Below are 18,661 nucleotides of genomic sequence, written 5' to 3'. Positions count from 1 at the left end.
ACTAAGAAGACATTAATGTAACCTCTTGCCTAACTCGCTGGCTTCTTCTAAGAATCCAGCTGCGGCTTGTTCCTTGTGCGACTATCCCATCTCGCCTTCCTCCTGTAAAATCTCATCTGCCTTTCCACTTCTCTTCATTCTTCTCTTCTGACTGGCGCCTGAATCACCCAACAGATCCTTCACCTTCCCTCCCACAGACCAGAAGGGAGTGCAATGCTTAACATACATGCCGGAAGGATGAGTGTGGCGCCGCCCTGGTGCCTGTTTCTTCCAGATAGTCTCCCCAGCTGAAGCCGTTTTCCTCCAGGCCAGAACCGTCCTCTGTGGAAACAAAACAAAGCAAGACTATCAAAACCAGCGCAAAGCATGCCTGGGAGACACAGACTGATTCACTGCCTTTAAAGGGCATGGCTGAACTCTCTGAAGAACTCAGTTTGCTGCTGCAGAAATGCTGAGTTTAAGGAGGGGAAGGGGAGCTGGGAAGATGGCTCCTTTGGTACACTGCTGGCTGTCCAATGGTGAGAACTGAGTTCAGGTATCCAGAACCTTCATAAAAAAGCCATGCTGGGTAACACACATATAAATGTAATCAAAGGGAGACAGAGACAGGAGGCTCCCTGGGGCTCACTATCCAGCCAGGCTAGCTAAATCAGTGAGCTCCCGAGTCAATGAAAAGGTCTGCCTAAGCAAGTAAGTGAAGACAAATGCAGAGCGATTGAGGAAGATAGCCAGCACTGATGTCAGACTTACAGAAAGAGTCAGTGACAGAGACAGAGACAGAAATACATAGAGACAGAAACAGAGACGGAGAGACCAGAAGAGACAACACTTTGATACCTTGTCAAAATTAAAAGCAGCATTTGTGCTTTCAAGTCAAATGGGTAAGAGTTGTCTTAAAGCTAACATGAATTAGCCTAACATTAGCCATAGTAGACAGCCCAGTTTGGAAAGGCTGGAAGACATGGAAAGAGACACTTCAAACACAAAGTGTGTGCCAAGATAGACACAGGCACCAAACTACCTACCCACTAAGGCTGGAGACTGGAAAATAACCGAGTTTTATAAAACTGTGGCTTCAGTAACATCTTAAGAGAACTAAAGTGGGCTGGGAAGAGGGCTCAGTGGTTAAGAGAGCCTGCTGCTCTTGTGGAGGTCCTGAGTCCAGTTCCCTAGCACCCACATCAGGCAGCTCACAAGCACCTGCAATTCCAGCTTCAGGGGACCCGCCGCCCTCTCTGGCCTCCACAAACGCTCCTATGCATGTGATAGAGGCAGACACGCACACACACACACACACACACACACACACACACACACACATAAACAAAAAGTACCTGAGCATCCTGAAGCATCTGAAGCATCAAGTTACCACCAAGAACAGACCAGGTGCCTGAAGACCCCATGTCATCTGTGGTGACATGCTTACCTCACACAAAACCCCATCTCCTACAATGAAAGAGTTCTCACACCAAGCCCTCAACAAGAGGGTGTGTCACACCAACAGACTTTTGTTAAGAGAATATGGGTTTTCTCAACCCACAAGGGGAAGGACAAGAACAACCATAGCGTACAATGGCCTTCAAGACAAAATGGCTTAGCATGCAAAGAGGCTTGCTGCCAAAGATGGAGGCCAAAGTTCAACCCCTGGAATCCACTTGAAGAAAAGGAAAAACAGACTATTGGGAGTTGTTTTCTGTCTTCTTAAAGTACATTCATATACAAGAGAGAGACAGAGACAAGCAGAGGCAGAGAGAGTCAGGGTCATAAGTATTCTAAAGCTACATAGTGCCACACGCCTGAAATCTGAAAAGAAATTGCCAAAATTGAAAAGCATCAAATAATACATTGAAAGATAAAGACAGCATAAATGTCATGTTATAACTTCAAATGGTTAGGGTTAAGCAGTCTATGTTAGTATCATGGTTGGCTTGGACTGTATCCGGAATCACCCAGGAGGCAAAGCTCTGGGTGCCCGTGAAGGAGTTCCCAGATTGGGTTACCTGAAGAGGGACACCTAGCCCTAAGCATGGTTGGCACCATTTATGAACTGGAGCCTTGGCCTGAATAAAAAAGAGGAAGTGGGCCAAGAACCAGCATTCATCTCTCCTTGCTTCCTGATTGAGGGTACAATGTGACCAGTCACCTCAAGGGCCTGTCACCATGACATATCACAGTCATACTGTGGGCCAAAACCAAACCTTTCCATCGGCAACAACAAGAGTCACCCCTGTGATTCTACCCATCTGCGAGGCTATCATAAAGAATATGCAGTGTTGGCGCAGGGACCTAAAGGGAGTGCTCCAAATGTCCACTTCTCTTGTCTTACAAAAAATGCTCAAAAGATGCTGACCTTCGACCACACATCTTTCAGAACCCATACCAGATTCCACTGGTAAAGAGGAAGTGCTGTCTCAGGCGTGTGGTCCTCCCTGAAGAGGTATATGCACTCAGGTGGCCCAGAGGGATTAAGACCCAGAGACATGTGGAAAGAAAGGTTTCCTTTAGAGGCTATGCTGCCTTTTGTCTACTAACAATGTTTTCAATTATCAGAAAGAAAGGTATTGTCTTGTTATACTCTACATAGTCTAGGAAACGAATAGAAAATGGCACTTTATTTCATAATCAGAAAATGCTAATATTAATTTATTTTATAATCAGAAAATGCTAACATTACTTTTTAAAACAAGTTCTCACTACTCACCCTGTAGCCCACACAGGTCTTAAATTTGTGATCCTCCTGCCTCAGCTTTCCAAGAAGCTAAAAGGGCATATTCCTGCACCACCAGGCCCAGCTAAAAGAAGCTCGTGGAAGGTAATGACCTTAAATGTTGCCTTCTAAGTTCCTTAAAGCTGCCTCTTGACCAATAAAGACACTTACAAATCAAACACCCAAGAGAACACAGCCATGCCTCTCAAAAAAAGTTTCTAGCTCCCGAGCACCAGCCTAAGCAGGTAAGATACAGGACTTGGAACATCTGAGACACACAGAAGCTAAGAGACAGAATGCAGTCGTTCTGGCAAACAAAAACACTTCAGGAAAGTAAACCACACGTCAGACCCAAAACACAAACACTGTACGTCCACGACTAGACAATAACAATAGCCTTGCTGTTGAAACAATAAAGCAGTATACAAAACTTAGGTTCAGACATAACACAGCCTGTTCAAATCTGCCACATGCAGCCCCTCCCCGGGCCTGTGTCCCAAACAGTCGATGTTCTAAAGGCACGTCCAGTGACCAATAGGTAAACACACACCATGTTTATGAGAGATCTCATAAAGCCAGAGAAAATATTTACAGCTGATCCATAAACCTCTTCAACCCGCAAATATTTGACCAAGGAGACTCTGACAGTCCCCTCCGCCATAAATGAGCTGGTGGAGACATTTCCCCATGACGTCATGAAAACCCACTATGAAAAGCTACATGAGCATTTCACACCTCACAAAGAAAAATGGGCATATTCATTAAACAGCAGTCCAGTTTTGTTTTGCTTTTTTTTTTAACAGAAAGCTATCTGTGGGACCAGAATATTCCAGAATAAACATACAGAGAATGTCCCATGAAAAGCTGGAACACAAGTGACTTTAGAATAAAAATATAATAAACAAGTGCCCCATGCATCTTTTTCTTAATAAAGTCTGAGAACAGCTCACGTTACAACCTGAAGGGATCCTGACTTCGCGAGGCAGGATATTAAAGCCTTTCTGTAACTGCCACAATACCGGGCTCTGAGACCTGGCAGATTCCGCACAAACCAAACTGTACAGAAGACAATCTCTCACATGTTACGTAAGTTTTGAAATGTGGACAGAGATAGGAAGAAGGCACTAAAGCATCTCCAGATCCCGGTAGCTCCTCCTTTCACCAGGAGAGGAACTAATGCAACTGTGAACAGCACTCTAACTCAGGTAGGAACGACAGCCACCAGTCCGCCGTGGATCTGACTGAACACACAATCGCAGCCTGGAGTTCGAAGGGGCAATGGGCGGTGTGGGCATTAACATCGACCGATGAGAACTGGTTCTCAGAATGAAAAGCAAGCCCTGGATTTTTCTGTGTGTTGACTTATGTTCTCCCAAATAAAAGACACCTGCTTCTTTGATGTGTTCCCGGTGAGAGCCAGGCATGGCACTAAGGTGGCTGAGGCAGGACTACTACATTCAAGCAAGCAAAGCACAATCCCATAATTAGCCCTGTCTCTTAACACATAGACAATATAAATGGAGAGAAGTATATTTCAGACACACATACAATCTTTGCGTGCACACATGTATATGTCTGTTTGCCTATGTGAGCATGTCTGAAACTGGGCAGAGGCCAGTGTCAACTGTCACTCACCAAGAGCCGTCCATCTTGTTTTTCAGACAGGGTCTCTCACTAGCTCACCAATTAGGACAGTGTGGCTGGTCAGCAGGCCCGAGGGATCACCGGGTGACAAGCACACTGGCTTTTTTCCCATGGTCTCTGGGTCTTCATCCCATGTCCTCATGTTTTAAAGCCAAGGGCTCTACTGCCTGAGCCATCTTTCTGGCCCTATTATTATTTTATAATTTAGGAAAACTCAAGCCCATATGTTCAGCTTCCTTCTTTTTACTCAGAGACTGGCCTTGGCTGCACGTACAATACCACAGGCTCCATTGGGAAATTATATTGAGCAGGCATGCACAAACCACGTCACAGAACCTGCTTATTATGGGGTCCCCACATTGCTCTGCTCGCTTTTATTCTGGGTGAAGACACTCAGAAGCCCAGCCATCGAATTTCGGTGGGCTTCATTCCTATGGGCCTTGGGTTGCTGCTGGGAGGCTCTGCCTGCTGGGGAGACCCGAGGCTCCTCGACTATGTGTTCAACCGTGCTTACTTCAGGAATACATGCTCCTTGTTTCGGGGAGGGAGTGCCCGTTTATCTTATTTCAGAACAGGCTTCACATCTGACTTACTGATCCCTGCAAAGATTTGAGCTTTCCTTAGGAAAAGTCAAAAGTGAAAGAAAGAGAAAAACTATTCAGTTCAGTCCCAGCTGAGAGTATCTCATGGAAGAATTACCATTGCAAGGAGGTGAATCAGGCAGGGTGGACATAGCAGATGGAGTCAGAGTGGACGGAGTAGACAGACACACAGAGTGGACAGAGGCACACAGTGGACAGAGACACAGAGTGGACAGAGTGGACAGAGGCACACAGAGTAGACAGAGTGGACAGGGACACAGAGTGGACAGAGTGGACAGAGGCACAGAGTAGACAGAGTGGACAGGGACACAGAGTGGACAGAGGCACAGAGTGGACAGAGACACAGAGTGGACAGAGGCACAGAGTAGACAGAGTGGACAGAGGCACAGAGTAGACAGAGTGGACAGAGGCACAGAGTAGACAGAATTAAATAGCAAAGGGGAAGGCCCTGAAGTCACCAGACTAACGTTCTGCCTCTTTAGCATCAGACAGGCTAATTTTCTCAGGAGAGAGCTGTACAGACTCACTTGTGTTCTCTCTCCCTCCTCCCTCTCTCACTCTGTACTGAGGGGTTAACCTGGGGCCTCACACATCCCACGCAATGAACTATAATCCCCATATATACATTTTTTGGAGACAGGGTCTCACCAAGTTCCTGGGGTAGTCTTGTACTCTGTAACCCAGGCTGACTCTGAGCTCACAATCTCCCTCTCTCAAATGCCCAGGCAGTTAGGATTAGGAACCTGTACGGCAGAGCCCAGCAAGCTACAGTCTAATAAGTGTTGTCACTTGCCAAGGAGATGCCATCATGTGTCCAGTAACAGAGAGAGAAGGGTCAGGATAAAAAAAGAAAAAAGAGGAATCTAAGTGGTTGGGTGGGGGGAGGTCAGGATTCTTGATGACGTCAGTACACCAATCCAGGACCTGAGCCTACAGCCTGCTTCCAACACACCACTCAGGCAACTTCACCTTGCTATCCAATCTTCTCATCTGTAAGATGAGGCCTGAAAAGCAGTCGCTTTACTGGGCATTGAAGATTAAAGTCAACTCTAACATGTGAGGACTCTAAAGTATGAGCACTTATCAATAGAAATCTTGCTTGCCTGCCTGTTGTCCTAATTCACAAGTCCATTTAGAACCCACTGAAGTATATCAAATATGCCTTATTTTGCATATCCAGAAAGCTCACCTGAATCTCACCCCCCCAAACAAAACAAAACAACAACAAAAAAAAAACAGAAAGCAAAAAGAGGTTCTGAGCATCCCTAAGCATGTCCCAGAGAGTCGCGAGAGCAGATGTCTCTGCAAATGACACTAGAAAAAAAGGTACTTCATGTTTTAGCGGGTTGGAAAAAGATAATGACTTGAAGAATCATACTTGACCATGTTATTATCAGTTTTAATGATCATAACTAGACGTGATTTGGGGAACAAAGTCAGTCTGTGAAGTCTATAAAGTTTTAGACTCTCTTCTAAAATTTGAGGCACTATACTGCACCCGTGAACTGCTGCCAATATGCTTGCCCACACAAGAGCACAGCAGCCAACATTCCAGTACGGGTGGGGGAAGGGCACATAGACCCCACCCACGACTGCAGAGCTACAAGCAGTAGATGGCTACCAAGGAAGGGTCTGGCTTTTTTTTTCTGGAAAAAGCCCCCTGATAGTTTGCCTATGCCCAAGTGGTCAGCTCTGCACTCAAGTATGTACAGGCGACACTAATGAGATTCAACAGGGTATATAGAAATACCAACAATAATTATGGATAAAAAAAGACATAAATTTGAAAGAGGCAATGGGGGAACACAGAAGGAACCAGAGGAAGAAAAGGATGATGGGTATTGATGAAAATACATTGTACTCATGTATGAAATTCATGCACAAAATTTTTAACTTAATCTAAAGAAATTGTAACACTATCAAAACCTCCTAATCACAAACATATTGAAATACTAAGAAACAGGGACACATAAAGCCCTTAGCGCAGTGGGGAAAGGCCTGGATCAGAAGCTGCAAATTATAAACGTAACTTAGAATTACTCAGCCACCTTAGTATTAAAGATCAGAACATCTTGTATGATTTAAACCATCCACTACACGAGAGTGAAGAACAAATCATGAATAAGTATCTACGATGGGTTGTCTGCCCGGAATCCTCCAGACTCTGATACCATTCTGAAGAACTTGTCAGTACGAATAATTTCCTGACAGTAGATTATCAGTAATGAGCCTCAGAATCTATTACACTAGAGAGCAATACGGCAGCGGTGTGAAAATGAAAACTCATCATTGAAAATGACACAGCCGCAGACAGCGATGCGTGCACAGGATGCACGAGGAAAATACAGGAAACGCCCAGGAACTTCCAAAGTGCAACATAACTTTACTGAGCACATATAAATAGACTGGGGGCAGCAGTGGGGCCGCATAGGTCGTACCAGAGTGCTTGCCTAGCACACTCTAAGCCATTGGTCCAATCTCCAGCATCATTAAAAGAAAATGTAATTGGGGCTGAAGAGATGCTTGCTGTACAACCTTGAGGTCCTGGGTTTGGATCCCCAGCAACCACATAAGAGCTGAGTATAGTGCTGCATGCCCGTCATCCTGGTGCTGGAGAGGCAGAGAGAGAAAGAGGATCCCTGAGACTTGCAGGCTAGCCATTCAAGCAAAACAGCAGAAAGCAAGAGACCTTTGTGGAGAGCTGATGAGAAAAAATACAGTGGGTGAAAGTGCACGTGGCAGAATCCTGATGACCTGACTAGGAAAGCTGTCCTCTAACCCCCGCACATGACCCGCAAACTTCCGCCTGAATTATTAACAACCAGTAAAATAATTAAGGTGGACAGCACTTGAAAAAGACACCTGAGATCAACCTCACGTACATGCTTGCGCACGCGCACACACACACACACACACACACACAGAGAGAGAGAGAGAGAGAGAGAGAGAGAGAGAGAGAGAGAGAGAGAGAGAGAGAGAATATATATTTCAACAAAAGAACAATTAGTATGAGTCTTCAGCCTTGTGGGGAGAGGACTCTCAGAAGGTATCCCTGCACGGGACAAGGTTCCAGCTGTGCTTATAGACGTTCCTTATTCATTCTATACATGTAGAAGAACTAGAGGGACTAGCCCCAGCCTGATCCTGAAGCAGACATTACGTGCATTTATCCTATTCTAATATTCACTTTTACAGTTTTGCAGAAAAAAATAGGATGGAGAAACCTGATCTAACAAATCCAATAATATAGGCAATCTTTGATTCCACCATTGACTAGTTTGATCAAAACACAGAAATGGAACCCTCAGATGGCTCAGCAGATACAGACACTGGCTCTCAAGCCTGAAGCTGAAGACTGAGTTTAATTCCCCTGACCTACAATTGTAGGAGAGACCTCCCTCCTCCAAGCTGTCCTCTGGCTATTACCTTCACATGAGCACATGGCATATGAGTGCTCTCTCTCTCTCTCTCTCTCTCTCTCTCTCTCTCTCTCTCTCTCTCTCTCTCTCTCTCTTTACTTTAAAGTAAAGACAAACTTGCTAATTTCATTAGACAATGGTCACCTCTTCCCTTAAGTTAACGGGAAGCTTTTTGTATGAATTCACTGTAGCAAACATTAATGATTCATAGGGCTCTCTTACCCTTATTTAATTTGCTGATGTATAAATCATGCAATTCTATTTTCAGGAGAAAAAAGTATTCTTTTAAAATATACCACTGCATAAATATTTTTAGAGATGCATTTGTAAATTCATTAAATATTAAAATCCAATCAAACACAATCTGGTTTTTTTTCTTGTTTTGTTCTGCTTTGTTTTTTCCAATTGCATGACACAAATGAGCATGACCAGCCATGCTCAGTAACTTGGAGGGTGTGCCAGTGATGTCTTATCCCCCAGCTCTCCCTTTCCTACGGAAACTACCCTGAACACTGCTGAGTGCAGCACTGAGGAATGGTACAGTCACTAAGTATGAGAGTACCATGACAGCTGTCGAGACAGCACAGATATTTACAGACATTTACTAGCAAAAGATACCGAGACTTAGAAGTGCTGTGTCGCCATGCTGTAACCTAGCCTGCTCTGTGTGTATGATCAATATTAATATTGGTTCAAATGCTTCATAACTTGAAAGCTGCCGTGTCTGTAGACATATGGCTTGGCTAGGACAGCAAATGCCAAGAACTGGTGGCAGACAAATTCTAGAAATGCACCCCCATTGTTCCTGAACATCTCAAGAAAATACTGGTCAATGAGCCAAATTTTCATTAAAAAAAAATATGTAGAATCCTACCTGAATCAAGATCCCCATTCCCATTTGCTGGGCCCATTTTCTTTTCGAATGAAGAGGATGAGTTTTGCATCTTGGAAACTGCCAAATGTTTCTCCACGCTGACAAATGTGCGTCCTCTTCCCTTAGTTCATCCTGCAGCAGGTTACCTACAGACAACCAAAACCAAAAGATCAGAGTACTTTAATCAGATGAATCATATCAACTCATTTAACTCTCCTAAAATAGCAGAACCCGAGCAGAGTGGCCACCAGCTCATTGCAACATTTCAGAAGCCGGGTAGGGCAGTTGCCAACTGGAAACACCAGAATTAGGCCAAACAGCAGCACATCAAATCTCTACAGAGCATCAGTAGCAAAGGAGACTAGCTATTTTCTAGAGGTCATTAGAAAATGACACATTTTTCACCAAGTACAATCTAAGTACCAATCCGCCATGCTGATATCAGCCATCTCTTCCTTGGTGATGTGACATTGCAAACCCATCTCAGTGCCCCACAGGCATTCCTGACTCTGTAAGAAGTCATCCTGCCTCACAGTGAGTGGAGACTGAGAACAGTTATCAAAGCAAGGGCGCACAGGTTTGCTTATTTTCACAAATTAGAAAGAAGTAAGAATTTCCCCACCATACAATAGCTTTGCCACTCCGCACGTACATTCTGTTATGTCTGAGAAGAGAAAGAGGTAAAATTAAGGCAGGTCCCATAGAATCCTACAACATAGTTCATTTATGCCAGAGACCATGGACACCAGGAGCAATATTTAACAAGGCCAGGATGCTCAGTTCTGGGTAGATAGCACAGCCATGGAGAGGGTTTCTGTGTAGCCCTGGCTGTCCTGGAACTCCCTCTATAGACTAGGTTGGCCTGGAACGCAGAGATCCTCCCGTCTCTGTCTCCTGGAATCAAAGGCGGGCACCACTCCCCCTCTTCCCCTCCCCTTCTTGGTCCTCACCCCTGCTACTGACCTAGCTGCATTTTGAAATCATTATTTATTTGGGGCTAAGCATGTAACTCAGTTGGGAGAGTGGTTGCCTAGGGTCAGGAAGCTTTAGGTTTGATCTCCAGTACCACATAGACCATAGGTGATGGCGCATGCCTGGAATCCCAGCACTCAGCACTTGGGAGGGAAAGTAAGAGAATCAGAGACTCAAGGTCGTCCTTGGCTTCACAGCAAGTTCAAGGCCAGACTGGGACACGTGTCCCCTCTAAGATTTTTTTTAATTTACATGTACTTACATATTGTATTACAGATACATTTTAAAATTTATATATGTATATAATTAATATATTCCACATATAGGTAAAAAACTAAAGCAAAGAAAAAGGCTAAACTACAAGGAATATGATACATGTATGACTAGCAGGAATAATGTGTAGCCCACATGTTAGCAAGTGGTCCAAGACTATCACCTCCTTAACACCGCATGCACATGTGCCTGCCTCTAGTATTATTAACATTCCTTTCCTAGAGAACAGATCCCTGAGCAGCTGTAAGTTCATACAAGAGTGTGAATCTGAGAAATGAAGGGGTAGCCGATCTGGTGGAGAGGGGAGGTGGGGAGGAACTGGGAGGAGTGGAAGGAGGGGGAACTGTCGTCCTATGTAGGAGAGAAGGATCTATTTTCAATTAAAAAAATAGAAAAAAAAACAGTAATTGTTTGATGTGTGTGTGTGTGCACGTGTGTGTGGTGTGAATCCTTTGTGCAATGGCAAGAAAGTGTGAAAACAGATCCAGTCACCAGGAAGAAGCTGTGCCAAGCACGCAGCACTGGAATTTAATTCTGTGCATATTTATTTATCCACCTGTCGCATCAAAACACACCAAACACTGTTGGAAAAAGCCCAGGCTATTTCCCCAACAAAGATAAAGGAAGAAAATGTTTGCTTTAGACTGGAGAGTATAAGACCACCTTAAGTGGTTTATTAAATAGCAATATAGGCATCTTGCTCATGAATAAGCAAAAAGGATGGCAATCAAAGATATAAGGCACCTCCAAACAACTGGATTATCTTTTTCATTCAATATTCACTAAGCACAGAGGCTTATGGGTTTGGAAGGCTTTTTATTGTTTTTATTGAGCTATATATTTTTCTCTGCACCCCTCCCCTCCTACCCTCTTCCATGGCCCCTATGCTCTTCCAGTTTACTCAGGAGATCTTGTCTTTTTCTACTTCCCATGTACATTAGATCTATATATGTCTCTCTTAGGGTCCTCATTGTTGTCTAGGTTCTCTGGGATTGTGAATTGTAGGCTGGGTTTTTTTGTTTTTGTTTGTTTGTTTGTTTTTGCTTTATGTCCAAAAGCCACTTATGAGTGAGGACATAAGACATTTGTCTTTCTGGGTCTGGGCTACCTCACTCAATATGATGTTTTCTAGATCCATCCATTTGCCCTCAAATTTCAAGATGTCATTATTTTTTTCTGCTGTGCAGTACTACATTGTGTAAATGTACCACATTTTCCTTATCCATTCTTTGGCTGAGGGGCATTTAGGTTGTTTCCAGGATCTGGCTATGACACAAAATGCTGCTATGAACATAGCTGAGCAACTGTCCTTGTGGTATGATTGAGCATCCTTTGGGTATGTACCCAAAAGTGGTATTGCTGGGTCTTCAGGAAGGTTGTTTCTGAGAAATCGTCATACTGAAATCCAAAACAGCTGTACCAGTTTGCACTCCCACCAGCAATGAAGGAAGTGTTCTCTTTACCCCACATCCTCTTTAACATAAGTTGTCATCGGTGTTTTTGATCTTGGCCATTCTTAAGTATAAGATGGAATCTCAGAGTTGTTTTGATTTGCATTTCTCTGATGATTAAGAATGTTGAACGTTTCCTTTCAGCCATTTTAGAATCCTCTGTTGAGAGTTCTCTGTTTAGGTCTGTACCCCACTTTTTTATTGGATTATTTGTTCTTTTGATGACCCATTTCTTGAGTTCTTTGTATATTTTGGAGATTAGCAGTCTGTCTGATGAGGGGTTAGTGAAGATCTTTTCCCATTCTGTAGGCTGTCGTTTTGTCTTGTTGACCGTGTCCTCCTCAGTTTTAGGAGGTTCCATTTATTAATTGTTTCTCTCAGTGTCTGTGCTACTAGCAAATATAAAGATTCATGACCAAGGAGTAAGAGTGAACATTAGTAATGATACAAAAGAAAACAATTAAATCAAGGGCTGTGGAGATAGATGGCTTGGATGCTAAAGCATTTACTATGTAAACATGAGGGGTGGAGTTCGGATCCCCAGAACCAGCATAAACGCTGGGCGGGAATGGCAGCCTGCCCATAATCCCATCTGTGGAAGCGTGGAAAGTGGAGAAAGGGAGACCCAGAGCAAGCAGTGAACCGCACTGCAGAGCTCCAGGTTTATTTGAGGGACCTTGACTCATTAAATAAGGTGGAGAAGACTTGAGAATGACACTGGCAGCCTCCAGCCTCCGCTTCTTCACCACACACCATGAAGCCATGAGCCAGGAGGACACTTCCTTCCATTTGTTTTGTTTGGTTTTTTTTCTCAAGTATTTTGTCACAGCTTTGGGAAGCTGACCAACAGGAGCAGACTGTAAACAAGAGCGTGCGTGCAGGCAATGGGTAAGGGGGAAAACTAAAGCCATGGCGAAGACATAAAGGAAACAAACTCAAGAAATATTTGAAAGGTGTAATCAACAGAACCCAGCAGAAATAATCCTAACAAAATGCGATCTTTTCATAGCATGTAGCCACGGAGGTAAGAACAAGTCACCATGCAGTCAGCTCTTTGCCACTATGGAAATAGATAGCTCTGGGGGAAGACTATTAAATACAAGAATGGCACACGACTTCACAGAAATTTCTACTTACTTTCCCTTTTTTAAAAAGTCTATTTTACTTTAAATGGGATGGAAGGTCGAGTCTTACTGGTGACAACTGATTGATCCATTAAGCTTAGCAAAATAAAGATGGGGTATTTTAAACTGGAGATTGGCTTACTGCTTAAGTGTTCATTAGCATGTGAGAAGCCCTGAATTCCACCCCAACTATCCACAAAAACAAAAAGGCAAACACACACAGGCATGCACACTCATACAAGAACTCAGACATGCACTCACTCATTCAATGAAGACATTTTGCTTGAGGTTTGATTTGTTGTTTGTTTTACACAGGATCTTATAGAGCCCAGATGGGCCTCGAGTTCTCTATGCAGCGAAGTTGGATTTGAACTCCAAATCCTTTGGCTTCAAGGCACCAAATACTAGGATTACAGGCATGGTGGCCATGCCTGGCTAGTAACAGGATATTTTAAAAATGAAATCCTTTTCCTAACAACAATATCCTCACCTCTAACCCACAAAAGAGCTGTTTTTATAAGGAAGCTTATTGCCTTTTCAATGTGAGCATGGCTGTGTGTGTATGCGTGTGTGTGAGCATGTATGTCTGAGCGTGGCTGTGTGTGTATGTGTGTGTGAGCATGTATGTGTGAGTGTGAGTGTGCCCTCATCTATAAACCCTCCAGTAAGCTACACTCCCATCCCTTTCTGACTCCTATTTTTAAATAAACTCTATAATTTCAAAACCAAAGTTAAGTGTCTATTGAAATGCGGTAAAATTCTTTTTTTCCAAAGACATATAAAGAAAGTCCAGCGAGCTGCACTTCTAAAGGGGAACTTCCTTTTCTTACTGTGAGCCCAGGCAACACAATTGGCTCTTCCCTCCTCCGAAGCCAAGGATCCAGGGAACTACAGTAAGGGAACTTATTGCAAAAGTCTCCTTGGTCCTGTGAAAAGAACCATTAACTTGAATATGGAATAACTAAGCCATTATCGAGCTGCGGGACATAAATTAACCTTTCTGTACCTCAAATTTCTCATCAGTTAAATAAGAGGTTTGATTACATGCAATCAAAGATCCTTTTCAACTCTAAAAGGATGAGAATCTATGATGCCTCTTCAGTATTAATTGTGTATTTTCTCCATCAGACTATCATTTTACGTGAATCACATTTAATACAATAAATCTCCCTCTCTTAGCCTCATCCAGCCCCTTTCCTTCATTTGGAGTGTGCTTACAGAATACACCTAATTCCAACATGAGTCAAGAAAAGCTTTGTCACGAGAAAATGAGTACAGAGGGACACTCATTGGATGTTATCAGAAAACTCTAAAATCAGAAGGATGGAATGATCCATTTTGAAACCCCATCCAAAGGAACTTTCTATACCTACCTAGTGACAGCTTACCCATCAGCCCACGTGGCTGCTGGCACACGAAATATAGCTAGTGTAACTAAAGGTCTGGATTTTAATTTTAGCACTGTGGGGGGTAGGGGAAGGCAGATTTGAGACAGAGTCTCAGGCAGCTCAGGTTAGTCACAAACTCTCTACATAGCCAAGAATGATACCCGATTTCATGAACTCCCTTCCCTCATCCTCTCAAGTTCTGAGACTATGGGTGTGTTCCATAGGACTTCATTAGAGCAAATGGATACTTAAATATCTGAAGTTGTGGAGATAGCTTGCCTTACAAGCATGAAGATCTGCTAATATCCAATCTCCAGACCGGACAGCATTTAACAGAACAGCCAGGCACGTGGCACTTACTCAATCCAGCACTGCAAAGACTAAGACAAGCAGACTTCTGGTGCCTGCACGCCTACATGGAGCTCCTACATGGAGCTTTCTTGGGGAGACCCTTTCTCCAAAAGTGGGGGAGGGTAGTTCAGGGAAGGTATGACTGGAGACTGGGCTCACTCCAGCAGCTGAGAAGAAGCCTTTAAACTCCCAGGAATTCTACAGTTTGAAAGCATTCCCTGAGAGACTCAATGTCATACAGCTCATTGAGATCTGCTCTGCACAGACTTGGACATTTCCTGGTAACCAAACTTGAAGATCATATGATATTGGAGTAGGAGGATTTATCATGTTGACTTTAAGATTATGGTTCCATTGTAAATATATGCACACATCTACAAAAATAATCCAGAAAAAGAATTGCCAGACAAAGACTCACAAGCAAGATTTTCTATAAAAGCGCACACCTTGATCCTGGAAGAACACACACCAAGAACAATAGCAACTGAGCATCCCTGAGCATAGAGAACCAAAGCCAAACACCAAGGCAGAGAGCAACCTCCAACTCAATTGCACATTATACGTTTACAATAAAAACTCTCAACTAAATAAACAAAAAACCAAGGTGTGCGTATGTATACAGGAGGATATATGCACACATGCGTGTGCACACATACACACACACACACACACACACACAGAGAGAGAGAGAGAGAGAGAGAGAGAGAGAGAGAGAGAGAGAGAGAGAGAGAGAACTTAAACATCCACAAAAGTCCAACAGTTGCATACTCCCAGACACCCTAGTACTGGGAAGCCACACTTGAGACTCGGGGACACACCCTAAACCACCACCAATTCTTGGCTCTCTTAAAAAAAACTATTCATTGAATTTAATAATTTCAAGCTTGTTAAAGGAGAACTAGGGATTTCGAAGCCTAAGAAACAACAGACAAACTCAAATAGAAGCATGTGACAAACTTTCTCCAACACTAACCATTACCAAGTGTGCTGGCTTTGGTAGCAGACAACGTCAAAGGAGAAGCAATCCTAGAAACCAAACCTATTGTGTGACACTAACACTACAGTTACTTTTCTTGTTTGTTAGTAAATTAGTAAATCCCACCTGAAAAATATTGTCCTACACATAGCTTTTCTGAAAACAGGGGGGAGGGGACATGAATGTACCTATTAATACATCAGCTATCAGTGGCTCCTGTGACACCAATGGGGGGGAGGTGATGATAAAGTCTGTGACTCCACCGTGACTCAACTCTGTATTCATTTGTATCTCACAAGACACCATGGAAGGGTAATCCATACGGCAGACGGTGATGGAAATGTACCAAATGGGTCGTTCTAAGTAGAACGCAAAGGGAACCATATTGGCAACAAAGAGAAAACCCCCAGGATGAGTGGGAGAGTTAGACCTCACGTCACTCCAAGCCTTTCTCTCTGTATGGGATGTGTGCTTGCGCATGCGCACGTGTGTGTGCAAGGATGTGGAAGTGAGTGTACGTGAATGCATATGGAAGCCAAGCTCAGGTGACAGTGTCCCAGGTGCTCACTAAGTCACTTCAGTGACTAGGCACCAGGGACCTGCCTGGCTCCACCTCCTCCCAGACAGGATTAGGAGCACAGTTTATGGGGAAGCTGAGGTCACATTCAGGTCCTCATGCTTGCACAGAAAGCACCTTTCTCAGTGAGCAACCATCCCAGCCTCGCTAACCTTTTTTTTTAATGTCCTCTCGTATGGCTGGAAAAAAATGCTTCTTTTGGTAAGTGGCGTGCCACGTTTTCAGGTTTTCAACAATGTTTACCGTTTCTTCTCTGCATAAATAGTAAAGGCAGTCTTGACAGAAATCCAGGAAAATAAATTTAAATACAACGGTAAATGAAAGTCACTTTTAACCCTAACACCTAGGAAAGTCATTTCGGTATATTTCTATCTTCTCAAGATGGCGTCTTGGTACATATTTCTGTGAGTTCATAAAATATTCAGAATCTAACCCAGTTTCCATCTAGCATTACATAGAGAGCATTTTATCACGCTGTAACAATTCTTTGAAGGAGGGGAAAATGGTTGTATAATGAATAGAGTAATGTTTTTACGCTTATTATCAAGCAGGAAAAGTTTTTGCCGAAGAAACTATTCGCATTGCAAATGCCATCTCTGGTTTAAAAAAGAATTACAGCACGCATTGATGTGTTCATCGAGACATTTCAATTTCACAAGAAAATGGAACAGAAATCACAGAGTTGCCTGAGCTAACTCTGAAGAGCATAAAAGAAGCTAGCAAAACTGCAATTGCAGCGCCTCTCCATAATAAAACAAAGAATACAGGGGCCGGGGAGATATGCGGCTCCGTCTACAAAGTGCCTACCACGAAAACATGAGACCTGGGTTCAGATCCCCAGCTCATGCTTAGAAAGGAGGGAGGGAGGGAGGCAGGGAGGGAGGGAGGCAGGGAGGGAGGGAGGCAGGGAGGGAGGGAGGCAGGGAGGGAGGGAAGCAGGGAGGGAGGGAGGCAGGGAGGGCCGGCAGGCAAGCTAGGTGGCAGGCATCTGTAACCCTAGCACTCTGTGAGGAGCTAAGGGCAGAGGCAGGTAGATTTCTGGTGCTCACTAGCCAATCAGTGAGCTCACTCTAGGTTCAGGGAGACCCTGTCTCAAAACACAAGGTTGAGAGTAACACAGGAAGACACTATGTTGACCTATGTCCTCCACACGCACATTCACATGCATACACATACGCACATATACGAAATAAAAAAATAAATTTAGCATGAAGATAGTACTAATTTTCACTCGTGGCAGTGTTTACTTAACTGTAGCTGCAGTGTCCCTTCGTCTGCTGTGATCTACCCTGGAACTTCCCTTGCTGGACGTAGGTGTTCTCACGTCTAGACATTCCACTTCCTGGCCCCTTTTTTCAGGATCTGCTGATGTCCTCTTTTGGTTTCTCCCCATTGCCGCTGTTAGAGCACACTCCAGGTAGCTCCCTAAGAAAGGGCTGCATGGAGAATTCGCCAGGCTTGTCTGGCTGAAAATGTTTGTAATGTGCTCTCATATATTGACCTATCGTTTAAGTGGATAAAGATATCTTAAGTTGGTTGCTAGCATGATAAAAGCAACCGCTGCCAAGTCTAATGGCCAGAGTTCAATCTCGGGGACCCACTGGTAGGAGGAGAGATCTCTACAGACATACTGTGGCATATGTGCACACACAACATACATACACACGTACACAAACTTGCACACACACACACAAACTGATTAAAAACGTAATGTAGGGGCTGGAGAGATGGCTCAGAGGTTAAGAGCATTGCCTGCTCTTCCAAAGGTCCTGAGTTCAATTCCCAGCAACCACATGGTGGCTCACAGCCATCTGTAATGGGGTCTGGTGCCCTCTTCTGGCCTGCAGGCATACACACAGACAGAATACTGTATAAATAATAAATACTTTTTAAAAAAACGTAATGTAAAAGAATTTTACTCTTCAATTAGGAAAATATTTATCCTCAAAAGGAGGGTGTCCCTCCACGGCCTGCCAGCCCCCACCCCGGAGAGCGCTGATGCCATCTGAAATCCTGGTCTGAATGCTCAGATGTGTACAGCGCCGTCTAGTGGCAAACTAGTTGAAGGTTTGGAGGCACCCACTGACTTCTGTCAATTTCTTCCATTCCGGGGCACTTTGTAGAATTAGTGCTAATTTCATCACCCTCATTTTCTCTTCCATTCTAATATTCATTACTTCAAAGGCTGGACCTCCGCCATGTCTCCTTTTATTTTACAGCGCTTTAATTTTTTTAACGAAATCCTTGCCTTCCTAACCTACCATCGGGAGCGCTTCCTTGGCCTCTTCTCTGGCTCCGCCATT

General features: G+C 43.8%; 1 protein-coding gene across 3 annotated transcripts in view; it reads right to left on the bottom strand.

The window, feature by feature from the left end:
- Sfmbt2 (Scm like with four mbt domains 2) overlaps positions 1-18,661 on the bottom strand; it is a 179,664-nt gene that overhangs the window by 147,735 nt on the left and 13,268 nt on the right. For all 3 annotated transcript variants that reach the window (XM_038333304.2, XM_038333306.2, XM_038333307.2), the window contains exons 2-3: positions 9,247-9,392; positions 227-321 (exon numbers count right to left, since the gene is read on the bottom strand). In XM_038333304.2, the coding sequence (XP_038189232.1) occupies positions 227-321; positions 9,247-9,316 (165 nt within the window). In that variant the 5' untranslated portion in view covers positions 9,317-9,392. The remainder of the gene's footprint in view (positions 1-226; positions 322-9,246; positions 9,393-18,661) is intronic.

The sequence above is a fragment of the Arvicola amphibius genome, chromosome 6 (assembly GCF_903992535.2).
Source record: "Arvicola amphibius chromosome 6, mArvAmp1.2, whole genome shotgun sequence".
NCBI lineage: Eukaryota > Metazoa > Chordata > Mammalia > Rodentia > Cricetidae > Arvicola > Arvicola amphibius.
Note: the sequence above shows the minus strand (reverse complement) of the source record. Positions and strands in the feature narration are given on the sequence as shown.